The 16,907-nt window shown below is 42.5% G+C and overlaps 3 protein-coding genes across 4 annotated transcripts; 2 read left to right on the forward strand and 1 right to left on the reverse strand.

Moving 5' to 3' along the window:
* Positions 1–1,689: 1,689 nt before the first annotated feature.
* Positions 1,690–6,862, forward strand: LOC101760175 (probable 28S rRNA (cytosine-C(5))-methyltransferase). 2 transcript variants are annotated; one of them, XR_002677368.1, is made up of 13 exons: positions 1,690–2,039; positions 2,605–2,663; positions 2,848–2,898; positions 3,178–3,310; positions 3,604–3,689; positions 3,850–3,948; positions 4,032–4,085; positions 4,621–4,765; positions 5,244–5,305; positions 5,432–5,519; positions 6,046–6,140; positions 6,214–6,375; positions 6,475–6,616. XR_002677368.1 is itself a non-coding variant. In XM_004951381.3 (13 exons), exons 1-13 carry the CDS (start codon positions 1,772–1,774, stop codon positions 6,690–6,692), a joined length of 1,509 nt encoding a protein of 502 aa, XP_004951438.1. In that variant the 5' UTR covers positions 1,690–1,771; the 3' UTR covers positions 6,693–6,862. The 2 variants fall into 2 exon arrangements, 1 of the variants encoding a protein (XP_004951438.1); XM_004951381.3 differs by having other exon boundaries at positions 6,046–6,129; positions 6,475–6,862.
* Positions 6,806–7,658, reverse strand: LOC101759760 (19.0 kDa class II heat shock protein). The gene has a single exon (XM_004951380.2). The coding sequence runs from the start codon at positions 7,569–7,571 to the stop codon at positions 7,029–7,031; it is 543 nt and encodes a 180-aa protein (XP_004951437.1). The 5' UTR covers positions 7,572–7,658; the 3' UTR covers positions 6,806–7,028.
* Positions 7,659–9,351: 1,693 nt separating this feature from the next.
* Positions 9,352–16,656, forward strand: LOC101760579 (aminopeptidase M1-A). The gene is made up of 19 exons (XM_004951382.3): positions 9,352–9,723; positions 10,622–10,767; positions 10,846–10,948; positions 11,311–11,497; positions 11,598–11,691; positions 12,320–12,473; positions 12,761–12,865; positions 12,947–13,063; positions 13,774–13,887; positions 14,312–14,494; positions 14,633–14,912; positions 14,995–15,116; positions 15,199–15,296; positions 15,373–15,550; positions 15,645–15,759; positions 15,838–15,905; positions 16,033–16,110; positions 16,198–16,272; positions 16,359–16,656. The coding sequence occupies exons 1-19, from the start codon at positions 9,478–9,480 to the stop codon at positions 16,539–16,541; spliced, it is 2,646 nt and encodes an 881-aa protein (XP_004951439.1). The 5' UTR covers positions 9,352–9,477; the 3' UTR covers positions 16,542–16,656.
* The last annotated feature ends 251 nt before the right edge of the window (positions 16,657–16,907 follow it).

The following is a 16,907-nucleotide window of genomic DNA, read 5'->3' on the forward strand; positions in this document are numbered from 1 at the left end:
TCAATGACTACAAATTAATTTTTAGATTCAGATAGTAAAAGCACAGCAGTCGACCTATTATCTTCGGCTGAAAATTTCAAAATATAAGGACAAATCATATTTAAGCATCATTTGGGCTAAAATCCTTGATAAAAAAACCATGATTATTGTTAGGCATATGAGAGAGGGTGTTGTACTAAGACAAACATAAATTGTAGAAGAGAAGGCACTGCACCTGAGTGATTATGAACTGTGCCCCTAAGAAGTACCACAGTATCCGAGTGACCCACGATAAGCTCCTCAATCATATTACAAAATAAGTGGAGTAAGAAGATCCCTCTTATCATTAATTTACATATCTTATCATTAATTCTTGTGATTTAAAAAGTATCCGTGCAGATCAGCAACGACGTGTTTAAGTGAATATTTCTCATCATTCTACCCATATGGTTCCCAGTTGTGGATTGCTCTCCTGGTGATGCAGTAGTGGGCAGTGGAGCTTCTTACTGAGGCCGAAGCGGCTGGCAGGTGGTGGTGAGAGTTGCTGACGAAGACGACGTCAGCTAGCGCTGCCTTTGGTTGAGGACTATTGCTGGGCATGCGAGCGAATCCAAACTGGTGGGTGGTGGCATGCATCACTATGGCCATGCGAGATCTGCTGCACGTCATGGGGAGTTCCTCCACCACTACGCTATGCTTGTGATACCTCCCCCGCCGGATTAGCTTCGGGTTCCAGCAAAGGGTGACGGCGATGCGACGCGCCACCACTGCGGGAAGTCCCGGCGCCACCGCTAGGAAAGCTGCCAGTCCATCCTCGTCGGAAGCCGCGACACCCCATCACCCACGTGCGGTGGTGTAGCTGCGCCAAGACCACCCCTTGGGCCCAACACCGACCATGGCCACGCCGGCTGCGCTGCTCCGCCAGGCGCTCAACTACTACTCCATCCCCGCCCTTGCGCTCAGCAGCTATTACGAAAAAGTTGAGGAACTTGCAAATCAACAACGAACTACGATAATTTAACGAAAAAGTTGAGAGACTTTTGCAAAATAACCGCGAAAGAAGCAACCACATATATAGATTTATTTTAAAAAACTGACGTAATCATGAGTTTTAGAGGGAACTGGTTCAAATATACTAGTATAGAATATTAATAAATCTCAAATGGCACTTTTTTTTATAAAAAGTGATGTTGAACTGCGATAAAAAGGTTAATTATATTGGATATTAGAAAACTAAATAAACAATAATAGTTAAAAGAAAATGACATAAGACAACAAAAGTATAATAGAAAACAACATGCATAGTTGAGTGAGTTTAGTTTTTTAAAACAGTACTCAAAGCTAGTGTTCCATGCTGTATTCAAATTAAATAAAGACAATTATATTATGTAATTTTAAGTTATTGATTAATTTACACCACTCCATAATTTAATAATTATTTTTTATTAAGTTTAGATAAAATATATTATGAATTGAGAGACAAAAAATGATCGGTCATGCTGGAAAAATAATTGTAAGAGTTATCTTGCAAAGTTCTTTATATGACTGTATGTATATTAAAAAAATTTCTTGCTGGGGTAAGTTATTATTGAGTAGTAATGTCTATTGTCCAAGTCTTGTTTTTTTAATCATGATTGCTTGAACATATGAATGGATTTCGATTAATAAATAGAGGAAAAAAACGCGTGAAGGGCTTGGGCTCTTCACTAGCAACCAGCCGTCTCAGCGCCGCCCAAAAAACCCTCCCAAATTCGCAACTGCGCAGTCCGGAGACGGGCGGGGGTCATCAGCCATGGCGCCGCCGCCGCCGCAGCGTAAAAATCCCAGCCGTGGTCCCGCGGTGACCGGAGGGAACGGGCGGCCCCCGCGCCGGATGGCGAGTCGGGATGCGGCGGAGCGCGCCGCGTTCTTCGCTCGGCGCGAGGCAGCGGCGGTGCTCCGTCGCGTTCTCCGCGGGGACGCCACCAGGCGCTCCGCGGGCTCAATCAAATCCCTCGTCTACTCACCTACTGTACGAAACAAGCGGGCCACCTTCGCGCTCGTCTGCCAGACCCTCAAGTGTAAGTAAGCGCAGCCCCAGCTTTCATCCGGCTGCCTTGGTCGGAGCTCGTGCGCAAGGTGTTCGACGGAATGCTGAAGCAGAAACTGGTGCCGCAGTCCCTTGTAGGTGTCTGATTGGATGCCTTAGTTGCGTGGCTTCTCGTGTCGTGGTGGTTGGGTGGGTTGTTGTATGCAGTGTGGAGTTGTAGCCATAATCGTAGCAAGCAAAACAGCATGCAATGGAGCTGTTGATGCACGTATATGCAGTCATACCATATCTTATATAGGTCAGGCTTGTATGTCGCACAGTACAAGAAGCTGTGCTGACTTCACTGGTTGACACTTAATTTCCTTTTGCTCAAGTCAGTGTCTTCGAAACAAATCAGATTTGACAAGTTAATGCAGCCACACCTGAGTTACTTGGTGTAGTTGGGATAGTGTCATGTTAGTCCATCTGAACGTGGCGATTTTGTGCTGTTGCAGTTGAGCTAACGGCAATTTAGTATTCTGTTGTACATCGAGGTTTAATTTTTTGTTTTATTCTGTTAACTTCTTCCCTCATGTTTCTTTGTTTCCTTTTATCAGATCTTCCGATTCTTAAGGAGGTTTTAGGATCGAGTGGAGTGCTAAATAGCAAATGGAAGGTCAGCCAACTGAATCAAATGTTCTGATGGAGTTCAATTCCTTCTTGCTGCATCTGTTTTTACCACTGCTATTGACAGCTTAAAATGCTGACTTTAAAGTTTAGGAATGCCTCTTAATTAGAAATGTGTAACAACTTCAGGGAGCAAGGCACAAGTTCACCATGTTTTCTACTTTTACTTGCAGAAACAGGAGGAATTGGTTGTTGTGACTGCCTATGACATTCTCTTTGGTCAGGTATGTCACTTTTTTAGACCTTTGAAATGATCAGATTAGTTGAACAATTTGTGTGCATTTACTTTATCTAACCCTTATAAATTGTTAATTTCAAATATCGTTGCTGTAAAATGTTTATACTTTGAGTGGTAGATTGGATTAAGTACTTGTCTTCCCAAATAGTCATTTTCTTCTGTTGAGACACCTGTTCAAGTTCAACATGTCATTGAACTTCAACAGTTATGTTCTTTTTGCTCTTCTTCCCGTTGCAGAAATTCTGACATAAAATGACATTTCTAGGGAACTGCAGTTTCTGGATCAGCTGAGCAGTTAATCTTGGCAAACAAAGACATTCTTAGTAGTGCTCTTGATAGAATTTGTGCAAAAAGGAAGGTCAGCAGTGTTGAAGACTTGGTAGGCCAGAAAACAGCAGGTGCCCTTCCCTCTTATCTGCTCCTTTTGTAGCTTATTATCATCAATTGCTCCTGTGATATGTGTATTTCTAAATCATTATCTGGTTGTCAAGACTAGGATTGCAGCCATGTTTGGTTGCGAAGATTAGGACTATAACCATGCTTGGTCAAAGGGTGTGTATATCACATCTGCTTGTGTGCATTGCTTGATTTATGTCTAATTATCAGTGATATATAATCCTCAGTAAACGTATGTCATATGCTACTAAAGTTATTTGTAGCTTTGCTGTTCATTATTCTCTTTTCTTTTCAGTCAAACCAAAGCCCAGGTTTCTTCGTGTTAACACACTCAAGACCACTGCTGAGTCTGTGATTGAAGAGTTGAGCAAAATACACATGGTATGAAATCTATCTTTTAATATTTAGCAAGATTGTTGATCTAAGTAGCATCGCTCTCATGTGATGTTTCTTTATGAAGCTGTTTTTGCAACTGCAACCTTTTACTTTTGAGCTGTACTATTCTTAGTGCGACTTGACCAAGTCACTCTGCACTAAATAGGTTTATAAAGATGATATGGTTCCAGACATGTTGGTGCTTCCTCCTGGAACTGACTTGCATAGCCATCCATTGGTCACGAATGGGAAAGTGTTTTTGCAGGTGACTTTGTGATTCTCAAGTGTTTACCTTTTGGAAGGACATGTAATTAATGGTAAATTCCCCCCTCATTTGGATCTTCACAGGGCAAAGCTAGTTGTATGGTAGCGGTTGCACTGAACCCTAAGCCAGGCTGGAAGGTTAGTATCTCTGTTGGACTAAATTTTACTGATATTTTTACTATTTTACAATCATTTTCAGCTCAGAGAAAAAATATTTTATTTATATTACCATCTGACTTGTTGGTTTAGAAGTTTACAGAATGATACCATCTGGATTATACTACTGCATGGGTTAGTACGTAGTATACAACTTCACAAATGGTTTCCCTTGAGGTTTTGTTGCTATTCTGTTCATATCAGAAGAGTCTGCAATATACTTGATAAATTCCTACCTATGCATGTTCTTAAATCACAAAAAATGTTGCTATTCACTATTCAGGTAGTAATAAGATATAGTGGTACTTGTATATTTTTACCTACTATTTGTGTTGTTTTTATTTTGCGAATAAAGTGTCTATGCTTATTTGTTGGTATTGTTGTTTTACGTCTGTCATGTCTATTGTAAACAATGCTGTGTTCTGATGTGCTGGATGAAAAAAATGCCACTCTTGCTGTATCACCTTTTAGCTATGTAATGCCAAATTATTAATTTCCAATTGAACATAAAACTTAGGTTATTGATGCGTGTGCGGCTCCAGGGAACAAAACTGTCCACCTTGCTGCCCTCATGAATGGAGAGGGGAGTATTATAGCTTGTGAACTTAACAAAGAGAGGGCCAAGACATTGCAACATACTGTCAGAAGATCTGGAGCAAATAGTATCCTTTCTTTATTATCCTTATTAGTTACATATTGAAGTTGCACTTATATTTTCTTTTTGTGTAGCTTTTAACATTAAACCATCCTTATCTCCTTGATATAATTCTGATATAATTTGGATGTTTAAAGTACAAATTTATCTTTGAATTTGTGCATAATTGCTGTACCTAAATGTCTATCATTGAACCTATAATTGTTGATACAACTTGTCCTGGTAGACTTGATTAGAAGTTCTACTAAAGCTATCATCTACTGTTTGTCTATCTTAGTCTTTTCTTGTTAATTTCTTCTTGAAAACATAAAAGAATATAAATCTATCTTCAGTGGAGCTAAATTGTCAGATGTGGTGACTAGTTATTTGATCATCATTTGATGATGTGTTCCTTACTCTACTTCTTTGCCATATATGCTATCCACTCGTCTTATGATATTTATGGCATTTGATACATGAACATCTTTCTTAACTTATTTTTATAGATATTCAAACAGTTAATGGTGATTTTCTGGATATAGATAGCAAGGATCCATCATATGCTGAGGTTCATAGACCCTTCCACTTCTTTTGATAACTTACAAACCTAACTGGACACATGTTCTGTAGAATTTCCTTCATCTTGCAGAACAATAATATCCGTAATTTTGTGGTGCAATGGTGTTTGTTGCAGGTCCGTGCAATTCTGTTGGATCCCTCTTGCTCTGGTTCTGGAATATCTACAGAGAGACTTGACTACTTGCTTCCTTCACATTCTAGAGGTAACTAAATGCTTTTATGGCAGCAGTCCTGCAACATGTATGTATTTATCTCATCAATTTTAAAACTTGAATTCAACATAGATTGCCACTCTGTAAGATGGGTTGTTATCGCAGTTTCACAATACTTACAGTATGTGTGTTGAACACATGGACTTTGTCCTAGCCATCTCCACAAGACATGTAAACGTAGTTTTAGTTCATTATCTTGTGCAAAAATAAGTCCTTGATTTTTTTGTTACCATCATTGTGTTATCAGTTGTGTTGGACTTTAATTGTGGACTGCTGAGCTAGATTAGCCTTCTGTAGCTAGCATATGTTTACTTTGTCAAATTTGACTTGAAACTGTGAAACACATAACTGTATTGTCAAGCATGATCTTTATTACCAGCATTCAGGAACACAACCTAGTTTTAAGGAGGGGACTTTTTTTTTGGTGTGGTGTGGAAAATCGTGTGGTGGGGGTGGTCCTCCATTTTATTAGCTTTTGGTTGGAATGTTTAGCATGGAAACAAACCTTGTTCTGCAGATGATCAGGATGATGCGAGTACAAGCTCAAGGGTCATGAAGCTCTCCGCTTTCCAGAAGAAAGCTCTTTCACATGCTCTATCATGTAAATTCCAGGTCTAGTCAGTTTATGTGTTGGATAATCACATATCAGTGCAGAAGCTGAAGCTTCTCTCCACCTTATCTGTAGTTCCCTCAGTGGCGAGGGTGGTCTACAGCACCTGCTCGATTCACCAGGCAGAGAATGAGGATGTCGTGAACGCCGTCCTGCCCTTAGCCACATCACTCGGGTTTGAGCTTGCCACTCCATTTCCACAATGGCACCGTCGCGGCCTCCCCGTCTTTGAAGGATGTATGTTATCTACATCCCAACAGTTTAACGCCACTGCCAGTGAAAATTTCAGAACGTATATCTAACCAGTAACCACGGCTTCCCTCATTTGCTTTGCAGCTGAACATTTGCTTCGGACGGACCCAGAGGACGATCTGGAGGGCTTCTTCATTGCCTTGTTCGTCAGAAAAGCCGCAAACGGTGGTGTAGAAGAACCTAGTGAAGATGTTGCAGTAGAAGTGCCAAGAAAAGTGAGTAGAAGGCGACACGGGCTTAGGACGTTCAGCTCATTAAGGTTGTCCAGGATGATCCTCTGCTCTAACCGGGTTCTCTGGTGAAGGTGTTCTAGAAGCATTTTGTAGCAAATTTTGGAAGTAATAGCTAGTTTGAACTTTTCGCAGACAATTGATTTCATTCTTTTCTTTTAATGTATGGGGATGGGGGAAAAAACTGATAACTGATATCATGTTGCATACCATGAGCAGAAGTACTCTAGCAGTGTTTTACATCCATGTTCCATAACTATTGTAGACTCTTATTCGATGATACACTAATCCATTGTTATACCAAGCAACACACAATGACAAGGCGTCATATCATCACACTCATTCGCTCGTCATCCAGCTGAGTCATCAGCTGATGATGAGTATCTATCACGCATAACGTCGCCTCCTTCACTTTCCCTGCTGGTGGCCGGCCTTGACCTGGACGACGCGCGGCTTCTTGGGCTCGGGCGGCGGCTTCTTGTCGACGGTGACGGTGAGCACGCCGTCCTTGTACTCGGCCCTGATGTTGTCCAGGTCGGCGCTCTCCGGCAGCGGGAACCGCCTCATGAACTTGCCCATCCGCCTCTCCATCCTCAGGTACTTGACGCCCTGCTGCTTCTCGCTGGCGCCGGCGCCACCATCGGCCGCGGCCTGCTGTCCGCCGTCCTCGGCTGGGAGCTTGCGCTCGCCGCTGATGGTGAGCACGTTGCCTTCCTCGACCTGGACCTTGACGTCGGCGGGGCTAACCCCGGGCATGTCGACGGCGAGCACGATCGCGCCGGAGGGCAGCTCCTTGACGTCCATGGGCGTGTTGGCCATGGCGCGGCGGTCGCGCACGTAGGCGCGCGTCGGCGCGCTCATCTGCCGCTCCAGCTCGTCGGGGAGGTCCAGCAGTTGCTGCACCGCCGCCGAGAACACCGGGTCGCCGAAGCCGCCGAACGAGAACTCCATAGCTCCTAGCCTACTACTTAGCTAAAAAGAACTCTGGCTTGTGTGGATCAACAATGGCTGGTGATCTCTCTCGTTGTTCTTGCGGTTGGGTTGGGGTGTGGGAGAGGGTTAATATAGGGATGGGACTATGGGAGGGAAGAGTGTGGAGAGCGATGGAAGTGTGGGGGTGTTCTGCCGGTTGGGTGGGGTCGTGGGGAGCTGATGAAGTGATGAGTTGGCGGGAGAGACGGAGAAGGTTCAGGTGGTCTCCGGAGGTGGCTTTCGCTTTTCTTGCTGATCCACCTGGGTTTCTGTTCCTGCCTTGCTGGGCTGCTTTCTCTTCTTCGTTGACTGTTCTTGTATTGTGACGTCACATGGCCCAGGCAAAGTAGCCTACAAGTTCTGCTACAAAGCGGCCCAAACATGGAAAGTCATATGTAGTTACGTGGGCCAAATCTTATATTCCGAGCCCACCCAGGCCTCGTTAGAGTTCTATCATGGCCCAACTTAAACAATTGCAATCACAACATTTCTTTTTTTTTAATTGCTAGAATATTTTTCTCATGAACACTTTCTTCTACTAGCGGAACATTTGCACATACTCGAAGCTGTAATAAGTGAAAAATGTTACACCTGAAAGGGGCAGGTGCGAAAAACATTTCAGCCCTAGAAAAAAACACGTCCCACCGGTGGAGCATGCTGTACTGTAGGCGACGTGGCCGAAGTTTTTTTTCTGCCAGGTGTGACAGCGCCTGACCAAAAAAGAGTGGTAAACAACTCAGGGGGTGTTTTCTTCCCGTGTCTTATTTTTAGCACGTGTCACATCGAATGTTTAGATACTAATTAGGAGTAGTAAACGTAGACTATTTACAAAACCAATTACATAAGTGGAATCTAAACGGCGAGACGAATCTATTAAGCCTAATTAAGCCTAATTAATCCATCATTAGCAAATATTTACTGTAGCAACACATTGTCAAATCATGGACTAATTAGGCTTAATAGATTCGTCTCGCCGTTTAGATTCGTCTTATGTAATGGGTTTTGTAAATAGTCTACATTTAATACTCCTAATTAGTATCTAAACATTCGATGTGACAGGTGCTAAAGTTTAGCAAGCGGAAGAAAACAGGCCCTCAGTGGATCAGAATCCGCTTAGTGCCATGAACACTTTGCACGGCATGCTGAGTAGAGTTGTCGCGCACGGCGCATCCGATTCCGCTCAAACATCTCTTTGTTTTTGTTATTTTGCACAAAAAATGTTGAGTGGCCAATGCATCTAAAAGATGAGCCATAGTAAATTATGTTTGCGTGTCCTTGAAAACTTATCTGTAATTCGTGGCAGGACGGCTCGTGGATAGGATAGGAGATCGGAGAGCATTTGTTGCACGGCTTGTTGTTTATTACAGATCTGTTGTTCGAGAAAAAAAGAAGCTGTTTACGGATATCCGTTTTAAGCGAAACAAATCTGCCGCAAACCATAAATCCACGGGAAGAAAAATCCCTCGCAAGAGATCCGAGTTCGAACTCAAATCTCAAATCAATCCACAGGAAAATCGTGCGCCGCTCAGCCGTACCGGTGCCGTGCCCGCTCTACTCTCTCTCTCTCTCTCTCTCTCTCTCTCTCTCTCTCTCTCCGCCGCGACGCGTCCGTTACGGGTAACGCCAGCGGCGGGGCCCACCAACCCCGTGACGAACAAACTCTCCTCCGCGTGATCCCCGCCGGAGGAATCGGCGTTGCGAATCGTAAAGCAGCTTAACCCCTTCCCTTCTTCTTTACATCTTCCCTCGCCCAAAGCCCAACCCCCTCCCACCTCCGCTAATCATCGCATCGAGCGCTCCCTCCCTCCTCCTTCCCCCTCCGAAGTCCGCGAGGTTTCGCAAACTCTTCCTCCTCCCGGCCGCACCCATCCAGTTCAATCCAGCGATGGCGGCGGCGGCGGCGGCGGAGCAGACCGCCGAGCAGTTCAGGGGCCAGGCGCGGCTGCCCGGCTTCGCGGCGCCGCGGCGCTACGACCTGAGCCTCGCGCCCGACCTCGCCGCCTGCGCCTTCGCCGGCTCCGTGGCGGTGGGCCTCGACGTGACCGCGCCCACGCGCTTCCTCGTGCTCAACGCCGCCGAACTCGACGTCGCGCCCGGGGGCGTCAGCTTCGCGTCGCGGGGATCCGGCCATGTAAACTAATCGCTTGCTTGCTCCGGGACCGGGTGTGCTTGTCCTCGTGACGGGCGGGCGTGTGTGGGTGGGAGGCGAGCGCTTGATCTGCTCGTGCCGGATTGGGTGTTTAGGGGTTTAGATGCGGGGGATTTGAGCTGTCTGCTAGGGTTATGAGAAGGCACCTGCTATGCTACCATTCGTTTAAACTTTTGATCTATTCGGGCGAACTTCGGGTCCAGCATTGTGTACCAATCGAGGGAACCGGATCGATGTCTTCAGAAGCGTAGAAATTAAATCGGACACATGGATAGTTTTGTGATCCAAGCTTGTAGTTATTAGTGCTGTAGCTCGTCAGTTCGTTGAACTTCATGGTTCCGCAATGTTGCAAATTGCGGGCTATAGAATTTAGCGGAGTGCTCCCGAAAAAGCAATAGACATTATAGCGCAGCTATAGCGGAAGCTACGACCTTTAGCGGTATGCAAAAAACTAGCAAGATTTAGACTTAAACATTATTAATTTCATGAATTTCAGTTCATATTTCATAAGTATATGCAGGCATAAGTTCAAACATAAGCAAATAAGTCACAACTCACAAGACAAGTCATAAATCATAACTCGTAGTTCATAAATCACAAGTATATAAGTTCGTAGATCAACCATAGCGCTGTTAGCGGTGCTAGACTATTGAATTTAGCGGGGCTATTTCACACTTTAGCGGAGTTAGCAGCATTAGCGGTAGTATTTGCAATATCGTCGGGCATCTGTCTTAAAAAGCTATAGCGGGCTATTTGCAACATTGTGGTTCTGTGATCAGAATTTTTTGTATTTACTCGGGGTTGCATTTTTCCTACAATTCCCCAGCACTTTCCTCTGTAGTTGCTATTAATCGCGTATTTGTGTTGTCACCTGCATCAGGTGCTGCAACCCGTGGAGGTCACCAATGTGCCGGAAGATGAGATCCTGATTATTTGCTTCAGTGAGGCGCTTCCTGTTGGGGAGGGAACTTTGAACATTGCATTCAAGGGCACTCTGAATGATAAGATGCATGGATTCTACAGAAGGTAATTGTTTTTGTAGTGTTAACTTTATAATTCTATAAATGAAGCAACATATTCACAGCGATTTTTTTTTGTTTATAGTGTGTACGAGCTCAATGGGGAGAAGAAGAACATGGCTGTAACACAGTTTGAGCCCGCTGATGCAAGGCGCTGCTTCCCGTGTTGGGATGAGCCTGCTTTCAAGGTATACTGCTTTGATCTTTTACTTGCATTGCATTCCATAAGCCCCATTCAAGGTTCCCTGCTTTGTTTTCTCTCTTATTCCGGTGTTACCTTATGTTTTCTTTTGGTTCCGTTGCATGGGGAAGATGTGTATATAGCCTTGCATGGAAATTATGAACAAGCTCAATGCATCGCAGTGTTAAGCACACAAGGTTGAAACAAATTCTATTCTCTGCATAGTCATATATCTGCTTATGCAGATTGATATTCCTTGTAGTTGTCCCTTTATCGAGTCTATGCGTAATTGGCACAGAAGGAACTTTCATGGCTTTGTATTACATGGCAAACATTATTTTATGTGTAATCATTTCTTCCTCCCTGCAGGCTGTATTCAAAATTACTCTAGAAGTTCCTTCTGAGACTGTTGCTTTGTCAAATATGCCAGTAATTGAAGAGAAGGTCAATGGTCCTACCAAAGTAGTCTATTTCCAAGAATCTCCAATAATGTCAACGTACCTAGTGGCTGTTATTGTTGGCATTTTTGACTACGTGGAAGCTTTCACTACAGATGGTACTGTAACTTCATTGTCACATTAACATTCATCTCTTTATCTTTCATCTTAAGTTGGTTCATGCCTTAAAAGTTGACTAACCTCCACATTCCTTTGCAGGTACTAGGGTCCGTGTTTACACACAAGTGGGTAAGAGTGCCCAGGGAAAATTTGCTCTAGAGGTTGCCCTGAAGACATTGGTCCTCTTCAAGGAGTAATTTTCTTACGATCCTTGTTATTTATTGGAAAGATCGCCTACATTTTTGTTGCAGTGCTCATGAGATGCATAGTTTCTTTAGTCTGATAATGTTATTTTGGAATTTTGATACTGATCCTGACCAACATGCAAATAATTATGTTCTATAGGTTGATTGGTTTTATTACATTCTGGGCATGTATGTGAAATGCGAATGCATTCCATTGAAGGTTTTATTTCTTGATATCAAGTATAGTTGCATCATGAGCTCAGAGCTCATTTCTGGATGTGATGGATTTTAGAGCAGGCATTTACATGTTCCAGTATTGATCATGCAATGTTGCAATATTATTGGCCTTCCCAAAATGGGATCCGTGGATTAAGGCCTTCCCAAATTTGTAGAAGATGTTTTGTGCTTTGATCATTAGTCAGCGTTATGCCCCTTCCAAAACCTTTCAAAGATGTTTTGTGCTTTGATCATTATATGTCAATGTTATGCCCCTTCCAAAACCTTTCAAAGTACATCAGACTCCGTAAATTTGATGATCTTTTGAGGCATCCACGTCTTATCCTCTGCTTGTTTACTGTCACACAACTAAAGCTCTCTTTATGGTTTCAGCTGATGATGAATTCTCTATGTTGGCAGGTATTTTGCTGTGCCATACCCTCTTCCCAAAATGGACATGATTGCTATTCCTGATTTTGCATCTGGAGCAATGGAGAACTATGGCTTGGTTACATACCGTGAAACAGCGTTGCTATTTGATGAGAAACACTCTGCAGCTGCTAATAAACAACGGGTTGGGCACTAGTCTCAATTGTTTGTACTTTCCTGGTAATATGGTCCACCGTCGTAATTAGGCATTTTTCATGACACATCAACCCATTTGAATTGGCCATAGTGGGCAATGCTGAACTTGATTATGCAACTAATATATTTTACCAACCAATTTAATAGCAATTACTGCAGAAGGCTGTTATAATATTTTGTAGTGGTTTGATTCAGAAATGCAGTAGCTATTTGATTGTCATGTGCTGTCACACCAACCTAACATTTTTTTTCCATTCTTGTCTATCCTCTCTGCAGGTTGCAGTTGTTGTAGCACATGAATTAGCTCATCAATGGTTTGGAAATCTTGTGACAATGGAGTGGTGGACACACCTGTGGCTTAATGAGGGTTTTGCAACATGGGTAATAAACTAGAACAAATGTAGTAGTTGAAAAGCTCCATATTTGTATGTTGCTCATATGATGCTTTCCCCCCCACTGCAGGTGTCTTACTTAGCTGCAGATCAGTTCTTTCCTGAATGGAATGTTTGGACTCAATTTCTGGAGGAATCTACAACAGGTTTTAAGTTGGATGCTCTTGCAGGATCACATCCAATTGAGGTAACAAAAGTTCTATTACTCCTTATGTGCAATGCTATGACTATCTTGTGGGATTTTGCAGAGTATTACATTCTAAGTGAATTTGGAGGTCTGATACATGAATTTGAGGGTTTGATTGCTTGAATGCTTATCTAATTTGACCAGTCTAGAAAATCAATACGATTGACTTTATATTCCCTACACCTTTAGTGGCAAAACAAAAGATGACAATTGGGACTGAAGTTGGGATACACCCAAAAAAGTTAATGTTATATGGACGTTTTGAAATGTGGTTAACCTGGTACCTGCTAGACTCTAGCATAACTTAGTTTAATTTTGGTTGTTATATATGTATATTAGCAACATATTAAGTGGGATATCATATATGGTTGTATAATGGCAAATTTTGATGCCTGTATCTGTATGCAGCATGCAAGTGGAATTTTCATGTGGCAATAGCATATTTATAACCAGTCAAAACAATCTGATTTGACTGGAGATTTGAGAATGAAAATAAAAAAACTCAACAGGTTCCTACATTTCTAGTATTTTTTGGAAAGTGTGTTATGGTGTTACAGTTGTTCTGAAAGTTGATAACCGTTATTTGTGCAGACTTGGGGCACACTACTAAACAGCGATCACACTCTAAATGGCACAATCAATGCATGTTTAAAATTTTCCTTAGATATCCGCTGCATTTATCACATGGCTTACAAATCTATTATTTTCAGGTGGACATAAATCATGTTGATGAAATAGATGAGATATTTGACGCTATAAGCTATAGGAAAGGAGCTTCTGTCATCCGGATGCTGCAAAGCTATCTTGGGGCTGAGGTCTTTCAGGTTTGGTTTGCTTATTCATTACTCTCTTCCTTTTTTCCTCAAAAAATTGTACAGTTTGAAGCAATGATATGGTAGTTGTTATGTGGTTGAAACATAATGTGACCTGGCCCTATGGTTAGTTTACTTTTGAAATGCAGCTTAGCTTTTTTCTAGATAATGGAAGCAATCATCGGCTCCCTGCACATGAGCTTTGTTAAGAGTTCAATATGTTTTCTCTTACTTAATATACTTTGACAATTGGGCGACATGCTAGACATAGTCTTAATTGCATTAATATTATTCTTTGAGAACACATTTGTTGGAAAATGCAAATAGCTTTTTAATTGGTTGTCACTTGTCAATGAGACTTTTTTTTTGTTGAAAATATCAATGGAAATATCTTTTCAGTGGTAACCAGAAGCTACCCCTTTGTTCTTTTTGCTAGAAATCTTTGGCTGCATACATCAAAAGATTTGCGTATTCAAATGCAAAGACAGAAGATTTGTGGGCTGCTCTTGAAGAGGGGTCTGGTGAACCAGTTAGAACATTAATGCATTCATGGACAAAACAGCAAGGTTATCCTGTTGTCAGTGTGAAATTCAAGGATGGAAAGTTACAGCTGGAACAGGTATGTTGTAGGCTAATTTTTCTGGAGACTTGTCTGCATAATCATGTAAACTTTGCAAGTTCTTTTCTCAATTTATAAGATCAAATTTAGTTATTGGTTAGAGGCTTTCTGAAAACCTTCTGCTCTTGTTTCTTTCAGACACAGTTTCTTTCAAGTGGGTCCACAGGAGTTGGGCAATGGGTGGTTCCTATCACACTATGTTGCTGTTCATACTCACGCCAAGAGAAATTCCTTTTTCATGGGAAACAAGAAGATTTTGGTCTGTGCGGGCTCATGGAATGCAAACAGAAAGATGACTTCTGGATTAAACTTAATGTCAACCAGACCAGCTTCTACAGAGTGAGCTATGATGAGGAACTTGCATCCCGACTTCGATATGCAATTGAAACCAATAAATTGAGTGCAGCAGACAGATATGGTAAATTCTCTCAATATTTTTTTTTCAATTGTATTGGTCTTACCCCATCCACATGTTCTTACATTGTTATTGTTGAATACAGGTGTACTTGATGATGCTTATGCTCTCTGTATGGCTGGCAAACAAAAGCTAGTCTCCTTGCTGCATTTGATTGCTGCGTTCAAGGATGAGACTGAGTATACTGTGCTTGCACACGTAATCACGGTATGTTCTTTCTACTTGAAAAGTCCTTTTTCATATACTTGGATTTTTTTTTCTAAGCAATTTAAACTATTTGGCTCTATAGACAAGTCTGAACATTGCCGAGATGATTGCTGTTGCTGCTCCAGAGGAGTTGGTTAATCTGAAGAAGTTCCTAATTGACTTCCTCGAGCCATTTGCGCAGTAAGTATATTGCTCTATTACTGGAAAAACATTTTATACTTGAGATCTTGCCTAACATGTCAGAAATCATTTGCAGGAAACTTGGCTGGGATTCTAAGAGTGGTGAGGGCCACCTGAATGCTTTGTTAAGAGGTACCCTCTTAACTGCTCTTGCAGAACTCGGCCATGAGGCTACCATAAATGAAGCTGTTCGTAGATTTAATGTCTATCTCGAAGACAGAGAGACACCACTCCTCCCTCCAGATGTTCGAAAGGTTAGCATCTTAACGGAATTTAAGTTGTATTTAACTATTCATAGCTAACTGCGAAAAGGTCCAGTCTGCTTATTGATCCTGTTTTGTTTTGTAGGCTGCATATGTTGCTTTGATGCAGACAGCGAACAAATCGAACAAGACTGGCTATGAATCACTCTTGAAGATATACAGAGAAAGTGATCTAAGCCAGGAGAAAGTTCGCGTGTTAGGTAGGGTTTTCTTATACCATTTGAAAGTGAGCTTGTAGTTTTTGGACCTCCCTAAGTTTCTGACGCTCTTCCTTGTAGGTTCTTTGGCATCATGCCCTGACCCTGTTGTTGTTCGTGAAGCATTGGACTTCATACTATCGCCTGAGGCATGTGATTATTCTTCTTTTTTGGTCTAATATTTCATCAGTGACATGGCCCTGTGTGTTCCACATGACATGGCTAAACTTTGTTTCATCTTTACCGGAATAACTCATGGTGTATTGGCACACGCAGGTAAGGAATCAGGACGCTATATTTTTGCTTAGAGGGGTGTGTTCAGGGGCACACGAGGTGGCATGGCAATGGCTGAAGGTACTCACCGACGTCCTTATTTTTCCATGGTTAGCTTTGCAACTTTTTTTGTCCTATATGCTAACTCCATGACGACTATGATTTCAGGAAAATTGGGACTACATATTGGGAGCTTACTCTGGAACTCTGCTCACCTACTTCGTCAACATAACTGTCTCACCGGTACGCTGGATAATCTACCTGCAGCTCATCTCTCTTGTAAGCCCATCCGCATTAGCGTTCTGACACATCGCGAAACATTGTTTCAGCTTGCCACTGATGAAAAGGGTGATGAGGTGGAGGAGTTTTTCAAGAGCAGAACCAAGGCGAGCATCGCCAGGACTGTGAAGCAGAGCATCGAGAGAGTGAGGATCAATGCCCAGTGGGTCAAGAGCATCAAGGGCGAGGCCGACCTCAGCAATGTCATCAAGGCGCTCGCTCACAAGAACTGAGGCGAGATGGCCACTTTCCTTTTCTGTGCCCTTGTAGTGTCGACGGGGATGTAAGTTGTCGGATTCAGAAGTGGATTGATAGAATGGATTAATAAAGGGCTACTGATTCGACTTATTGCTTCTTGTCCGCTTTCTGCGTTGATTGCTACGAACTGTTTGTTTTTTTAAAGAGGACGGTCGGATACTTAGGTGCTAAAATTTAGTAGTATTGCATCGGATGTTCGAATTTCCGATGCTAATTAGGAGGACTAAACATGAGCTAATTATAAAACTAATTGCAGAACCCTGTGCTAATTCGCGAGACGAATCTATTACTGTGCAATTAGTTTTGTAATTAGCTTATGTTTAATACTCCTAATTAGCATC

This window comes from Setaria italica, chromosome I (assembly GCF_000263155.2).
Source record: "Setaria italica strain Yugu1 chromosome I, Setaria_italica_v2.0, whole genome shotgun sequence".
Classification (NCBI taxonomy): domain Eukaryota; kingdom Viridiplantae; phylum Streptophyta; class Magnoliopsida; order Poales; family Poaceae; genus Setaria; species Setaria italica.

Coding starts and splice junctions, on each gene's coding strand:
- LOC101759760 (XM_004951380.2), bottom strand. CDS start 7,571: ATGGAGTTCTCGTTCGGCGGCTTCGGCGACCCGGTGTTCTCGGCGGCG.
- LOC101760175 (XM_004951381.3), top strand. CDS start 1,772: ATGGCGCCGCCGCCGCCGCAGCGTAAAAATCCCAGCCGTGGTCCCGCG. Junction 3,311..3,603: donor GGTAGGCCAGAAAACAGCAG/GTGCCCTTCCCT, acceptor TTTTCTTTTCAG/TCAAACCAAAGCCCAGGTTT. Junction 5,520..6,045: donor GCTTCCTTCACATTCTAGAG/GTAACTAAATGC, acceptor CTTGTTCTGCAG/ATGATCAGGATGATGCGAGT.
- LOC101760579 (XM_004951382.3), top strand. CDS start 9,478: ATGGCGGCGGCGGCGGCGGCGGAGCAGACCGCCGAGCAGTTCAGGGGC. Junction 10,768..10,845: donor ATGCATGGATTCTACAGAAG/GTAATTGTTTTT, acceptor TTTTGTTTATAG/TGTGTACGAGCTCAATGGGG. Junction 14,913..14,994: donor GAGTGCAGCAGACAGATATG/GTAAATTCTCTC, acceptor TGTTGAATACAG/GTGTACTTGATGATGCTTAT.